General features: G+C 37.1%; 1 protein-coding gene across 1 annotated transcript; it reads right to left on the bottom strand.

Annotated features, from left to right (window-relative positions):
• Positions 1-861: 861 nt before the first annotated feature.
• NDUFB5 (NADH:ubiquinone oxidoreductase subunit B5) lies at positions 862-16072 on the bottom strand. Its single transcript, XM_027540379.1, has 6 exons — positions 15840-16072; positions 8532-8620; positions 7217-7283; positions 6392-6453; positions 5256-5362; positions 862-1529 (listed from the first exon to the last, which is right to left on the bottom strand). Exons 1-6 carry the CDS (start codon positions 15961-15963, stop codon positions 1409-1411), a joined length of 570 nt encoding a protein of 189 aa, XP_027396180.1. The 5' UTR covers positions 15964-16072; the 3' UTR covers positions 862-1408.
• Positions 16073-16097: the final 25 nt, after the last annotated feature.

The following is a 16097-nucleotide window of genomic DNA, read 5'->3' on the forward strand; positions in this document are numbered from 1 at the left end:
AATTTCTCAGATTTCTTTATGGATGGTGGGATTATCAGTATTTCTTGTAACACTTTCTATATCTTCTAGAAGTTTTTGTATATAATAATAGAAAGGAGAAAATAAAAGTTATTAGTGTTGAAAAATAACATGTGAAGTCTAAAAATACTGAACATAAAGGTACGTAGGTGTAGCATCATGAACAATGTCCTCTGACAAGACTTATCTGCTTCCATGCTCCTTCCCCTTCTCCTACAAAACTGAATGGTTCCTGCAAGCAGGGGCTCAGGGATAGGACATCCTTCTCCCAAATACTCTGGCAGAACTATGAGGTGGTAATTCGATTGCTTCAGGAATCCTCAGATCAAAATCTGCAAGTAGCTGGGTGAGGCAGCCCTCTTCTGGGGTAATAAGAAAATGCAACCACACCAAAGGATGATGGCTGGATTGTAAATGGCCCTTAGGGCACAAGGGTATTCAAAAGCTATTCACTGAAAATGAATTTTTGAAGCTAAAAGTTCATTTTGGAAGTTGAAGCATTAAGTATGTGTCTAAAGTCTCTGAGCTTCAATTTCTCATCTGTAAAATGCAGAAAGTAATAGTACCTCCTAAGGTCATTTTGAAAATAAAGTGAGTAAATTCAGTTATTCAGCACAGTGCTCAGCAGACAGTAAATGCTTAATAAATGACAGGCATTATTTTAGCTTTTACTCATTTCACAATTTTTGCAGTGATTATTTTACCTTGTGGAACCCCTCCAGTGTTTACAAAAAAAGACCCTAAGAAATATTGTATATTGCATCTTAAAAAGAAATGAACATGTGTATACATTTAAAAAGAACAATTTATGGCTAAAAACCATGAAAACATTAAACTTTGAGATGTGTTCACTGAAAAATTGTTTATTAAGGTGTTAATGTTTTATATACTTGATTCAACATTTGTATAACTTAAAATTCTGAGTTGCCCTTGAGTAATCTAGGTATCTACAACACTCACATGTATGTAAATTGCATATTTCCTGATATTCAACATAGGTTTCTCTAACTTCCATTTATCAGACAAGTAAAACAATACACCTTTATAAGTTCACAAATTCCGATTTCTCTGAATTTTTTTTTATCATATTCAAACCTTCTTAAAAGAGGAAACTGAAAGCCCCAAACCAGAAACCTGAATCTGCCTTTCACAATATATATCAAGTCATCATGATATACGCTTTAAACATCTTACAACTTCATCAGTCACACCTCAGTAAAGCTGAGGAAAAAAATGAAATCGCACACAAAACCACCTTAATCTGAACCAATATTGAGAAACAGAGCATTGAAAATGATCTTTCATTTATCACACAGAAAAAATACAGAATATATTTAGTAATTTATTTTCACCTAAAGACAATATACTTTGTACTTAGAGAAACAAAAGATTAGTTGTCAGGGGTTGCTTTTGGAGAATGATCAATAAGTTCCTTATCGATGGTTGGATAGTGAAACCAGGGGCCATCACCTCTTGCTCTCATTAATCTTCGTACTTCCAGCTCCTTTAATCTGTAAGAAATAGAATAGTGATGTTGTGATTACAGCATTTCCAATTATAAATGTAATGAATTATCTCTGTAAAGAACAACCACTTGAGAGTCTTGCTTTTGTGTAAAATATAATGTCCCTCCACAGATCCATTGATACACACCTATAAGCAAAATTTGGGACTTATTTTGGCTTTTATTATCTTGCTTATGTAGTTAGCCAATGAATATTATTTTTAATCCCTCAAGCATCACTTGAAATGATAATGAATTCTCTCCTCCCGTCCCTGTTCTTTGTCTGGGCAAATCACTTTCACTTGAACAACGGTAATGCATTTCCTGTCTTCTTGCCTTTTAAATGTTAGGAGAGTCATTTACAGAATGTCTACTATTATGACTATCTGTTGTGCCAAATGCTAGGAATTAAAAGAGGAACAGGCCTTCCTGAGGAGCGCACATGCCGTCTACACTGGCTGCCCATCACTATTAGGACAGAAGACCTTTCGAGAGCAGGGACGGTGTCTCATTCACTAGCCACCAACATCACACTGAGCCTGGTCAACACTGGACAGACCATCAATACTGGTAAAGAAAAGGAAAACCAGGATAAAGAAAAACATTCTCCAACTCTAAGATCTACTTATCCGTCCTCCGCCTTCTTTACAAACTGAATAATCTCTGGTCTAGAAAGATAGGTTCATTTTTTCACAGCCAAGCCTTTGTGTAAACTACCACACATTCCTGGAATAATCCCTTTTCCATCAGGCCTTTTACTTTCCATTTTTATAGACTACATAGATACTAACTTTTTACATCACTGGAAATTTATCATAGTTATTTATTAACTTTATTAACCTTAACCAGCTTACCAACCCAATCTATGACAGATAATATATCTTTGCGGTGGTATAAGATAATATATTTATATTTATTAAGAAAATATATTTCTCTTTTGGGGCGATTAAATACAATCTTTTTCTTTTTTACTCTTTAGAATAATTATTCAAAATGAAAGTAATTAAAATATTCATCACAGAGACTGGTTAAACAAATTATGGTTCACCCATATAATGGACAGCCTACGCACCTGTTAAAAAGAATGAGGGAAATCTACGTAAATAGTAACATGGAAAGGAGGGGCCAGATATACTGTTAGGTTAAAAAAGCAAGGTATAAAATGAATATGTGTACCATCTTCCCATTTCATTAAAAAACAGAAAAAAGCATTTGTGACTGTGTATATATACACATGAAGAGAGTATTAAAAATTGTGGAGGGTTGAAACTAACAGTTATCTCCCTATGGAAGACAGTCCCTTCCTATTTTATGCCTTTCATTTACGATTCAGTTTGCTATACACCTAAACATGTATTTTTTAAAAAACTGTAGATACTCCCCATTCCATGCTCACACTGGCATTTTTATTTTAGGGGTAAAAGTCAGAGTCCTGCTTTTATTTTTACTTTGTTTTGAAATTATTCACAATCTCCATATGTCTAAGAAATTTTAGAATCTTGTGTTTTACCAAAGGTATATGTCTGAAGTTCAAAAATGTCCAAAGTTAACCAAATATGAGGCATAATGCTGAACACACTCTTAAATACTTAGTAACAGTTCTATATGGTAACTACATATACATGTAATTTTACATCCAGAAAACAAGCTAATCATATGTTCATTTAATCATTTAAATATTCTTCAATACCATAGCAATTTTTGTAAACTACAAAGTTAAAACAGAACGAATGGGAAGTAAATCAGTGTAGCCTGGGGTCAAGAGTTGAGGAAGGGGGTTGACTGAAGGGACAGGAAAGGGACTCACTAGGTGATCAAAATGACCTGATTGTGGTGATTTCAGTTTATTTTTGTCAAAACTCACTGAACTTAATGGGTACATCTGATTGTATGTAAACCTCACTCCAAATAGCAAAATAAATCTCAAATAAGATCATATTTAAAAGTAGCCAAAGGAAATATGAGCAAACATTAAAAAAATAATTTGGCACTTGTATATTTACTTATTTTATTACTCACAAAGGCATACACATGACATAAAATTCTGGAAGCTAAAGAAAAAGACTGACAAACCTAACAATAATTAAACAAGTAATTTATATAAAGTAATTAGAGTGTCAGTATCTAGTAAGTGTTCAAAATATATTAGGTATTACTGCACTTTTTTAATCTGAAACATAAAAACACTATGTTGCAAAAAAATTCTATACTGTCAGAAGACAAATGACAAGCCAGAGAAAACAAATCTGCAACAAAAACAAAAGGGGTTATTTTAATCAATGCACAAGTTAGTAGAAAAATGGGCAATTTATAAAAAAGAAATACAAATAACCAATAGATGATGAAAAAATGCTCAACTCTGCCAAAAAATACAGAATTGAAATGATGAGATAACATTTTCAATGATCTTATGAGCAAAAATATTTAGGTTTGATAAATTCCTTTACTGGGAAAGGTATGGAGAAACAGAATTAATTTCTATGTATTGATGACAGAAAAGACAACTGGTACAACTTTTTAAAGAGGAATCTGACAAGAGCTATCTGAAATGTAAAGCATGGGCTTCCCCGGTGGCTCAGTGGTAGAGAATCTGCCTGCCAATGCAGGAGATACAGGTTCGATCCCTGGTCTGGGAAGATCCCACATGCCTTGGAGCAACGAGGCCTGTGTGCCACAACTTCTGGACCACTGCTCTGGAGCCCGCAGGCCCCAACCACTGAAGCCCGCGCCCCCTAGAGCCCATGCTTTACAAGAGAGGCTACCACAATGAGAAGCCCATGCACCACAACTGGGGAGTGGCCCTGCTTGTCACCAACCAGAGAAAAGCCTGTACAGCAAAGAAGACCCAGCACAGCCAAAAATAAACAAATACATTTTTTAAAAATGTAAAGCATAACATGTGGTTAACAGAGCCACTGCTAGGAATTTATATTCCAGATATACTGAATAAATAAGCAAAATACATACGTAAGGATATTCAGCACAGCACAATGTACAATATCAAAAAACTTGAAAAGAGCCTAAAAACCAACAAGAGGTCCCCTACTGGTTAAAAAAATTAAGGCACATCCATGCAGTGCAACTATTAGAAAGAATGGAGTATATGCTATTACAGGAGATCATCAAGATATAGTAGGCCCTCCCTATCCTCGGAGGGCTGACTGTTCTACACCATTTTATACAGAGACTGGAGCATCCTCAGATTTTTGATATCTGCTGGAGGTACTGGAACCAATCTCTCACAGATATCAAGGGATGACTATGTATTTACATGAAATGAAAAAACGCACAGAACAGTGTTGGTAACAGGATTCCATTTGTGTTAATACATTTTGTAAATGATATATACAATATATATTTTTAATGTAAAAACTTTTTCCTAGGAATGTATACAAGAAATCATTATTAAATAGTGGTCACCTTAAAGGATCAGATTGGGTGCAGAAGAAAAGGGAATCGCAGGGAGAAGGGGAAGGAGAGGGCTGCTTTGCACTTAAAGAGTCAGGACATTTCCTGAATTCCTTGTAATAATGTGACAGATATTATCCCGAATAGTCTCCTAGTCTCCAATGCATCATCTTTAAAGATGGCGAAGATCCTCTCGCCATCTTCACCCTTTTACACAGAGCATCTTACAGTGTTGAAGAAATTGTTTTATTAAATTTCTTCCTGTGGTTTGCAACTGTAGGAAAGGATTTTCTTCCCTGCACTCCACCCCCCACCCTTCTTTTACCGTAATTCAGCCTTTTCAGCTTCAATTTGAAGGATAGCCATTGTTCTTTCATAATTCTTTTCAGGACCATCAAAGAAAGTTCGGGCAATCCATCTTGATATAGGATGCTACAAGAGAAAATTTGTTTTAAGATTAGTGTCCAAAAAGTACATCACTTTTCCAGTGTACTGTTTTCCTAAAAGGACCATCTCAGGTTAATCAGTAATACTTTTATGTAATCCGTTCTGTAGATACTGTTTTTGTCTTCATTTACAGGTGAGCAAATTCTATAAGACTGTACAGTTACTAGGTTGCAGTGTCTGGACTCAGGCCAGTCTGACTCCAAAACTTGTGCTCGTTCTTATTACACTATGCTCTGAGTATCTTAAGCGGCAGATTTCAGCGTGAAAGCTGGGGTTTGGTGATCCCAAAATGGAGCTGTTTTTACCAGTGAGCAAAGATAAGCTAATTGTATGGCTTTACCTTAAGATTTAATAATGAAATATTTCTTTTCTAAAATGTAATTCATTCAGATAACAAAACATGGAAACACACACTGTAATCAAGGCCATCTTACTACAACACTTATAAAGACAAGTAACAGAATTAATCTGGGACTTTAGTAGCAATGACAGTATGGTAAAATGATTAATTCATAGTGCAGGTGCTGGAGTCAAGACCCTCTAGGTTCCAATACTGACCCTATCCCTGAAACAGGTCACCTACTTCCTTTTAAGATTCAGCTTCCTCAGCTTTAAAGTGGGAAAAATAATAGTACTATTTACATGGAATGAGATAATATTTGTAAAACACTATCAAAATGCCTGCTACACAGTGAGTATTCAACAAATCATAGCCAGCATTAGTATCAGGACAATTTTTCCTATGGTGTAGAACATAGGATAAATTTTGTTACTATGCTAGGTTAATAACATAGTACAGAGTCGGTCTTTAAAAAATCATGAAGCTTAAGGTAATATAACAATGCAGATAATTACCCAAAGAAATTGCTTACAAAAAGTGAATACAAAATGCATCATTTATTTGATATAAAAAACTGAATTTAAAACTGTATCACAATTGCTAAATTAAGCTATTAACCAGTACACTGACAAGGCACCTAACCCTGCAAATAACTTTTAGTGACCTATACCAACCTTGAAATATTCCCAGTGTTCTGGGACGTAGCCTTCTGGAATTTCTGCTAACTCAGCTTCACCTAGTAAGAGAAAACACTGATGTTCAACTTTAGTAACAGGAGTTTATGTTAATTTTTCACCATTTAAATAAGAAACCTATCTCTTGTGGTTTTAAAGAACCTTTTGGTTTGTAGCAATGAAGATGTCTAATATTTTAAATTCACTTCAATCTGGTGGAAAATCATTCACTATATATTTTTTTAGATGTCTTCTATGTGTAAGGCTTTGCATATAGGTATTATACAAGAGTTCTCATTTTGTTTTTATTTAGTGTAACAAGATATAATAAAAAACAAATTATTCCTCTGAGTTTCCCTAAACCTCCTAAGCAAAATATTCAAGGATTGAAGTTTTAGAAGTACTTCGAGCAGAATTTCCCAGGAAAACCTAGTATTTACTGTCATTCACAAATCCATCTTTTAAGAAGATTATAACTTTCTATATTCCAGGATGGATAAAAAAATTTGTTCTATCCCTCAGCTTGTTTTCCACCTGTATTTCTGTTTTCCTCATTCAGACTTATCAAAGCTGGTTTGAGAAGGAGGAAAAAGTCAGGTCTTTAATGTGGTCTATAAAGTCAGTGACCTTAAAGGTTTTTTGGGGAAAACAGTTAGAAAAAGAACCACCGTACATTACTGCAGATTAAGATTTGGTTGAAATGAATTCTCATGCTTAAGTTTTTATTTAAAGAACTTTCCCTTCTAATATCCATAATTTCTTTTTTATATTAATGTACACAGGTCTTAAAAACTTACTAGTCTAGTTGGTGGGGAAGATACTCACCAATGAATACATTTATCAAAGTTATGCCAATTGCTACTGGAATCCCAGTCAATAAAATGTAGAATCTCTGTTAAGATTAAAAAAGAAAAAAAAAGTTTTCACATAACCGTTTCCTATCTTTCCTCACACTCAAACTACCCTCATTACATGATTTCCTTATATTTCTTATAAAATAAACTTGCCAAATTGGAGATGTGATATAAAGCGATATATTTCTATAATTTCCTTTTGCTCTAGTTTTTAGATGCCTACATTTAGCATCAAAAATTAAAGAAAAAAGTCAGATTTCACAAGTATAATGCAATATATATTTAAGTGATTTTTCAGTTTCTAGTTAAAGCAATGTATTAAGGGACATTTATTTATTTAGCTGTGTCTGTCCAGTCTTAGCAGTGGCATACTGGATCTTCTTGAGTCATACAGGACCTTGTTGCAGTGCATGGACTCTCTAGTTGTGGCTTGCAGGTTTAGCTACTCTGCTTCACATGAGAGATCTTAGTTCCCTGACTAGGGATGGAATGCTCATTCCCTACATTGCAAGATGGATTCTTAACCACTGGACCACCAGGGAAGTCCCAGAAATTTTTATATTAAGAATAAAAATATAAGAAGATGAAGATGATTTCTAGAGTTTGAGTTGGTCATCACAAAAAAAGGGGGAGGTCAACCACCGGCAATAAGAAGGGCATTACGTACAATAGGAGGCAGGGGAAGGTCTAAGGGGCAGCCAGTGGGTCATAGCTTTAGGAACAGTGGCAGAGTCCGGACAATCTTCCACCTTCTAAGTCTTTACTTTTCCTTATAGACTATTGAGATACAAATATATGGTTAATACCCTGCTTCACTCTCTGAGATCAATGTTCCTAAACAACAAAGAATTAAAAAATCATCTCAAAATAATGGAGTTATATATTTAAAGAAGTCCTTCAATGAGTTCTTTGCTAATTTAAAGAATATTTTAGTAACACAAATAATTATTACCAAATGAATCCACTTTCAGTTTTAAAATTTATAGACTGGGAGGGGGGCAGAGAACACAGCTGATTATTTCAAAACCCCATAATCTTGAGAAGAAAGAAATAGCTCAATTTATACCTCCAATATGTCTGAATTTTTCTTGAAAAAAGGAGTCTCACTAATTTAAAAATAAATTCAATAACAAACCAGACCTTACTACAAAACCTTGATATTTTTTGAGAAAAGGAATATGCATTTACAAAACAGAATCTTTTGTAAAAGAAAGATGTTTACTAAATAGGAAAAAAAAAATTCCTGTTTATACATAGAGTTTAGTTCAACAAAAGTTTTAACTCACCAGTAATTTCAAAAAACGTTTGTCATAGAATCCGGAAGGCTTGATAATAAACAGTCTTTTCCCATGGTCTCCACTGTGTCGCACAGGAGCTAAAAATATTAAGTTGTCCTGTTATATACAAGGCTTATATGGAATATATTGTTATATTTGGAGATAAAAATCAGATTATAAGAAAATATACATGCATAAATGTTTAATATGAATCATCATAAAGCGTCCCTTCTCTGCCAAAATATATATGTGTGTGTTTAAGATGTACTGTTCTAAACTTTAACTCTCCTCATTTTTATTCAACATTGTCATTTTTATTCATCAATATTCAAGACATTTATTGAAAAAATATCTAAATGATTATTAGAATTTGTTCCAGTAGCAGGTAGGAAGATCAGAGACTCTTGGTGGATCACAGAACTCTTTACTTATCTCTGCAATAAATATTTGCTAATGCTGCAAAAGAATTTAAATTGTCTGATATGATGAGGCAATATACATTAGGGACTTGATGCAAAATAAATGGAAAGATAATTATTCAATCCAGCAGGAATTTGAATTATTAAAGGAATTTCAGTCATAATAGATGTCGGAAAGATTGTACCCACTGCTCAAACTTAAATGTCAGGGACGACCTCCCCTCCTCCTGAAATCTACTGTTTAGACCCAGATGACATCTTATCCTCCAAAAAACCAAATGCTTCCCAGCTAAGACGAGAGCTCTCCTACCTTTGAACTGCTGTATACTCTACTGGTGTGCAAACCTGCTTTGATTGCCCCAGTGAAATCTAAGTACCTTGAAAACAAGAACTGTCTTTTAAAATTTGCTATTACCTGCAGCAGCTTGCAATGAACTTAGAAGGTTAATTCACAAGAGAATTAGAAGCTAGCGTGAATTTACTAAGTATAAATCACACTACTAAGGCCTCTAAAATAACAAGAGAATTTGACAAGGTAAGTATGTAGTTCGATAAATCATTCGAAAGATACAACAGAAATTTTTGTGGAGGAGATTAAAAAAATGGGCTGGATAATAGTACAAACCACTCACTAATTCAATAAATATTTAAGTGCCCACTATGTACAGGTCTTTGCTAGGTATATAGCATAAAAGGTATATAGATCCTGCTGGGAGAGAAAAAGTAGATAACAAAATTACAAATCTATAAGGACAACAAAGGAAAGAAAGGAATATAGTATCAGAAAAGAACAGGCCCCAATTAAAGTTCCTCTTTAGACAGGTTGGTGGGGTCTTAGGGGAGTACAAGGAAGGTACATTATAAACCGAGAGAAGTAGCAAGTTAGATAAAACTGGTAACGGGTAACTGGCTGATCACACCCAAAAGCTACAGATTACTCATGCAGTAACCTGCCAAAGGGTTCTCTCATGATTTCTATGAATGGCCTAGATGAGGTGGAGATGGTATTCCTGACATTACAGAGCTACTGCTGTAAGAGTGGCTACCACACCAATGACGAAATAGGATCCTCCCCAAATCCCTCCTACTGCATTTACAAAAGGCTGAATCTAAAAGGATTAAGTATAGTAAGTGGGAAGTCCTGCCTGAACCATCCAGAAATTTAGTTGCTCACAAACTTAAGAAAAGTCATTGGTGGAAGTTCTCTGATGGCCCAGTGGTGAGGATTCTGGGCTTTCACTGCTGTGGCCCAGGTTCAGTCCCTGGTCCAGGAACTGAGATCTGGCAAGCCCTGTGGTGCGAGCAAAAAGAAAGAAAGGAAAAGAAAAGTCACTGGTGTCATGTGGTTATCAAAAAAACTCAAAGGTAATCCAATCTTAATCTGATGTACCAGAAATACAGGGTCAAAACAGAAGGAACCCTCAACCCACCTCTTAACTAGACCTGCTGAAGCATGTCCATCCTCGAGTACACTGTTTTAGAGGGACAGTCTGGAGCATGCCCCAAGTTAGGCAACTAGGATGGCAAACACGCTGGAAACTGACCTGCTGAAAACATGGAAGCTTACTGGTCTACAAAAAAGAAGTCAGGGTGGAGACCAGACAAGTGTCTTTAAATAGCTGAGGGTTGTCAACTGACAAGGGCTGTGCTGAACTGAAAGGAAGAACTAGGATCAATGTGTGAAAGAGTATTTTTAGCTTAATACAAGAAAGAAGTTTCTGACAATTTTAGCAGTTGAAAATAAAACTGAACTGCCTCTCCAACCCCCACTCTGAAGTTATTTGAGTGTCAATAATGGAATATAACAATGCATACTACAGGGGGTTGGCCTAGAAGATTTCTAAGATCTTTTCTCTCAAAGAATCTGACAGATGGCTCCTCTTAGAATAAAATAAAAAGACATATCTTTCCTACTGGTCAATCTGAATGATTTCCTTCCATCATTAAGAACTCCTTCCTGCCTTCACGTTTTTGCCCTTACTTTCTCCTTTGCCTGAAAGCTTTTCCTTAGGCTCTTTGAATGGCCACCTCCTCATCCCATCCTTCAGAGATAAGATCAAATGTCACCTCTTCAAAGAAGTCTTCTCTGACTACCCTATCCAAAGCTGGTCGCCTACTTATTCTCCTTAATGTCATTTGGTTATTTCCTTTAGAACAATGAGCGCTAAACTGAATTATTCAGTACTGTATCTCCAGTGCTCTTTAGTGTCTGCAAGTGGCAGGAGCTCCCTATCATTGAATTTACGTTTCTTAAGTAGATAAAAAGTTGGGAGGGAATCCTTTTTTTGGGCCCTGAAAGTAAATTCAGAAGAGACAGTATAGTCTCAACTTTCCCTTTCAGACAGAAACATATACACACAAACATACATACAAGGATTAAACTCTGTGTGGGGTTTTAGGGACAACTGTTTATGAATACAAGTATTAACAAATACAGAAACTATAACAGAAAAAAAAATTATGGAGGAAAGCTTGGACTGGCTGCATTCTAGCAATATTAAACAGTAATGTAAACTTCTTGCTTTCATCACATATAATTACTCTACTGTTGAACAACAAATATTCATGTCATTAAATGTACCAGATAACTGTTATACTATTAACTGTTCTAAAAGATACCTTATAGTACTAAACTCTTTTCATGATTTGTTGTTGTATTAACAGTAGGACCATCTGCTTACAGTCTAAAATCATTAGCGTGAACACTGCTTACAACCAGCTGGCTGGCAGGATTTCTGGAACTCAGATCCTTCTGCCACAAAAACAGGCATTTCCTACCACTCCCTAAAGCCTGGAATTTCTCAATTAATTAATTAATTCATTAATTATGTGGAAGTAAGGTTTCAATAACCATTTTTTTTTAATGTAAATAACTTCAGGAAAGTTATGTTGTGGACAACTGTGATACTTGTGAGGATCAAATAGTTCAATGTAAGATTTTTGTGTGTGTCTCTAAGACAACCCCCAAAACTAATTTTCTTTCCCTCATTCTCTGACTATTCCCAATTAATTGTACCACCAACTCAATTACCCAGACTAAAAATCTCATTTGTCTTCCTACACCTCATCCATCAGTTGTCAAGGCCTCTTGACTCTAAAATTCAAACTTTCCATTTCTCTCCATGCCCATTTCACCTCACTGGCTTAAGTAATCAACACGCTTGATAAGTCCACCAAATATTTAGAGGCATCTTCCTAAAACATACTACTGATGCTGCTCTTCTGCTAAATATTCTTGGCTGCCTACCAACTTGTTAAGATATTCTGGCTTTGTATTCAGCGTGTATGTGCTAAGTCGCTTCAGTCATTCATATCTGAATCTTTGCAACCCCATGGACTGTAGCCTGCCAGGCTCCTCTGTCCATGGGATTCTCCAGGCAAGAATACTGGAGTGGGTTGCTGTGCCCTCCTTCAGGGATCTTCCAACCTCCTTCAGGGATCTTCCTAACCAGTGATCGAACCAGCGTCTCTTACATCTCCTGTATCAGCAGGCGGGTTTTTTATTTTTAACACTAGCACCATCTGGGAAGCCCTTTTATATTTACCAGCTGCCCTAATGTGGTCCTAACTTCCCTTTTTGCAGCCTTCTCTCTCAACACCTACCAATTCCAAGAGCCCCATTTTCAGATGTATCAGAAAACACATCCTTTATCTTTCTGACAATTACACCTCTTAAAACTGTCCCTAGAACCTATTAACATGCCCCATCATCCATGTCTGAACTAAGTCCACACTGCTTTGTTTATAAAATCATTTTAATACTCTTCTCAGGTTTTCAAGTCATAATATACCGACATCAGCCTTCAACACAAAAAGCTCTCTGCAGCTGAGGAGAGGACTTAAGCTCATTTCTAGAAATTTAATAATTTAGTTAAATAGAATATTTAATCTGTGCTGAGGGTGATGATAACATGGCAGCACTAAATGTTTAAGAAAGTTGCGGCCACGGGGCCTTGAAGAAGGTAATGCTCGGGGCTGCAGACCCTCCCCACTCACTCTTTACCACTACCTTTGAGGTAAGTTAAAATTATCACTCTTTTTTTTAAAACAGTTCTTATGGTAAGAGATGTTTACTTCAAAATAACATTTCTAGAAAGATGCAAAATTATGCGGAAGCACATCTCAGGGTTATAAATACTTGTCAGTGAGAATGAGACTGGTTTTATTTCCCTGTCAAGTCAACAGAATATAAGCACATTTGTAGTAAAAATCCTCTTAAAAAAAAATCCTCTATTTTTGAAGATGAAGAACTGTAGGTTCTGAGTAATTAAGTACCTTTTACTTAACTTCCCAGATGTGATGACCCAAATTCACAGAATTATTGAATTCTGGAGCCAGAATTGAAACCTAGGCAGTCCAGCTCCAGAGGAAACAAAAGCAGCAAAGGCTGTCTACTCTGCTGGATCTTACGTTCTCAGAGAGGCAGAGAATGTGTGCAGGTGTGCCTGCATGCACTCAATTGCTTAGTCGTATTAACTCTTTGTGACCCCATGGACTGCAGCCGGCCAGGCTTCTCTGTTCATGGGATTTCCCAGGCAGGAACACTGAAGTGGGTTGCTATTTCCTTCTCCAGGGGATCTTCCTGACCCAGGGATCAAACCCACATCTCTTGCATCTCCTGTACTGGCAGGCAGATTATTTACTACTGTGCCACCTTGGAAGCCCAGAGGCAGGCATAAACTATAAAAAGCAGATTATTAACTTTTACTCCACAGTGACAGATTAGGCTTCACACGCAAAATACTTTTGAAAGCAGGTACACAGCTAAAACACAGTAACACTCGCTACAGCTATTATATCCTTTGCTGCTCTCAGTGGAAAGGGTGTAGAGTACCTGCAAGGATCCTTCCAGAACTTCAAGAACGGGGAGTAGTGTATAAACAGAATCTAGGAGTGAAATTTTACCTCCGTTTAGGGAAATAGATGGGGAAACAGTGGAAACAGTGTCAGACTTTATTTTGGGGGCTCCAAAATCACTGCAGATGGTGATTGCAGCCATGAAATTAAAAGATGCTTACTCCTTGGAAGGAAAGTTATGAGCAACCTAGATAGCATATTGAAAAGCAGAGACATTACTTTGCCAACAAAGGTCTGTCTAGTCAAGGCTATGGTTTTTCCAGTGGTCATGTACGGATATGAAAGTTGGACTGTGAAGAAAGCTGAGTGCCGAAGAATTGATGCTTTTGAACTGTGGTGTTGGAGAAGACTCTTGAGAGTCCATGGACTGCAAGGAGATCCAACCAGTCCATTCTAAAGGAGATCAGTCCTGGGTGTTCTTCAGAAGGACTGATGCTGAAGCTGAAACTCCAATACTTTGGCCACCTCATGCGAACAGTTGACTCACTGGAAAAGACTCTGATGCTGGGAGGGACTGGGGGCAGGAGGAGAAGGGGACGACAGAGAATGAGATGGCTGGATGGCATCACTGACTCGATGGACGTGAGTTTGAGTGAACTCCGGGAGTTGGTGATGGACAGGGAGGCCTGGTGTGTTGCGATTCATGGGGTTGCAAAGAGTCAGAGACGACTGAGCGACTGAACTGAACTGAATCTCCAGATAGGCATGATCAAACACTATGGGGCAGCAGGGGGTATGTGAAGACGATATGTGTAATCAGAAAAGACTTACAAAGGTCTTTTATCAAGGAATGTGAGCACATGTGGCTTTGTAGCAGGTTCAAATTCCTGCTGGAAATTCATTGAATACCATTGGTCCTTTCCATCATTTTTCCATTAAGTCCCTATGTATAATGCCTCTTCATGTGAAATGGCATAACTCAAATTAAATTGGGAGAAGAGCAGTAAACAGAAAAAGATATTTTTAAGTTGGAGAGGAACCTTTCTGCCTTTAAATTTTACTTCTTCTGTATCTACATCTATTGTATAGGACAAATAGCTCACAGCACATTTTCGATCAAGAGGATTAAATGAATATCATTAATATCTATATGATGTCCAGCACATAATACATGCTCAATAAGTGTTAGCTGTCATTATTATTATTCAGTTTAATACAGTAGTGAATTATCTTTGTAATAATTGAGTTACAGTTTCCTCATCTGTAAAATGGGGATAACATTGTATTCACTTTGCAGAAACCAAGAGGGAATCAAACAGAATGAATGCAAAGCATTTGATGCTTTGCTATTAATATTATGATTATTCATTCCCCTTGAGTTCAATCCACAGTCTCCAAGAGGCTCCAAATAACCCTTCCACGACTGCCCTGACTTTCCTAGGACCTAGGAAAAGACCTACGATCTTCATATAGGTCCCTTTCTCTCTAACCAAACATTAAGAATAATTATTTTGTGACTGCATTGATATAAAACGAATACAATTCAGGCTAGATTTACCATCACATACGCATTAACATTACAGTCCTTTACCTTCTGATTTTAAAAGAAATGTAAATGAAAACATTTTCGTGGACACCTTAAAGTATCATAAAGACGGATCACTGTGCCTAGAGAAGGAATTAGCCCCGAGCTCTCCACCTGACCATATATTAGAATTAGCATCGGCAGGATCCTCAGCAACATGACTTCCCACCTTGTGAGAGTAAAATCTAGCGCAGGTGCAAAATACAAAGAATCGTGTGCCTGAGAAATAGAGATCTTAGTTCTTTGCTTTCTAACCTCTTTCTAATCTCAGCTTCATCCACAAATTAGCAACAGGATAGGTGAATGACAAAGCGTCTCAAAAATTCTAATTACTTAAATACGATCGACCTGATTACTTCAGGAAAGCCCTCAGTTTCCTCATGCTCCTTCTCACAAACCCCAAGTCCTCAATTCATTCCCGGCTCCCTTCGGATTCCACCAAGGTCACCCGGGAAGAGCCCTCCATCTCTCCTCCCGCGTTCCCTAATCTCGCTTTCTCCCAGAGCTAGTACTCACCGACAGTCTTCGGAAAGTCACGGGTGAGGAAGCCTCCGAATCCAAGTCGGGTGCCAAGACGGCGGCCGGACAGAGCGGCCACTGCAGAAACCGAAGCCCGATGCAAAAGACTCATGGCCGCCATGGCTACTACGGGCAAGAGAACACCAGGGGAGAGTAACGGAGGCCGAGAGAGCCAATCTTCCCAAGAGGGCGAAGCCGGAAAGGAGCCATGTTGACTGAGGGCAAAGTCAACTCCCGTTCTCGCCTTCCGGTCGG

Source organism: Bos indicus x Bos taurus, chromosome 1, assembly GCF_003369695.1.
Source record: "Bos indicus x Bos taurus breed Angus x Brahman F1 hybrid chromosome 1, Bos_hybrid_MaternalHap_v2.0, whole genome shotgun sequence".
NCBI lineage: Eukaryota > Metazoa > Chordata > Mammalia > Artiodactyla > Bovidae > Bos > Bos indicus x Bos taurus.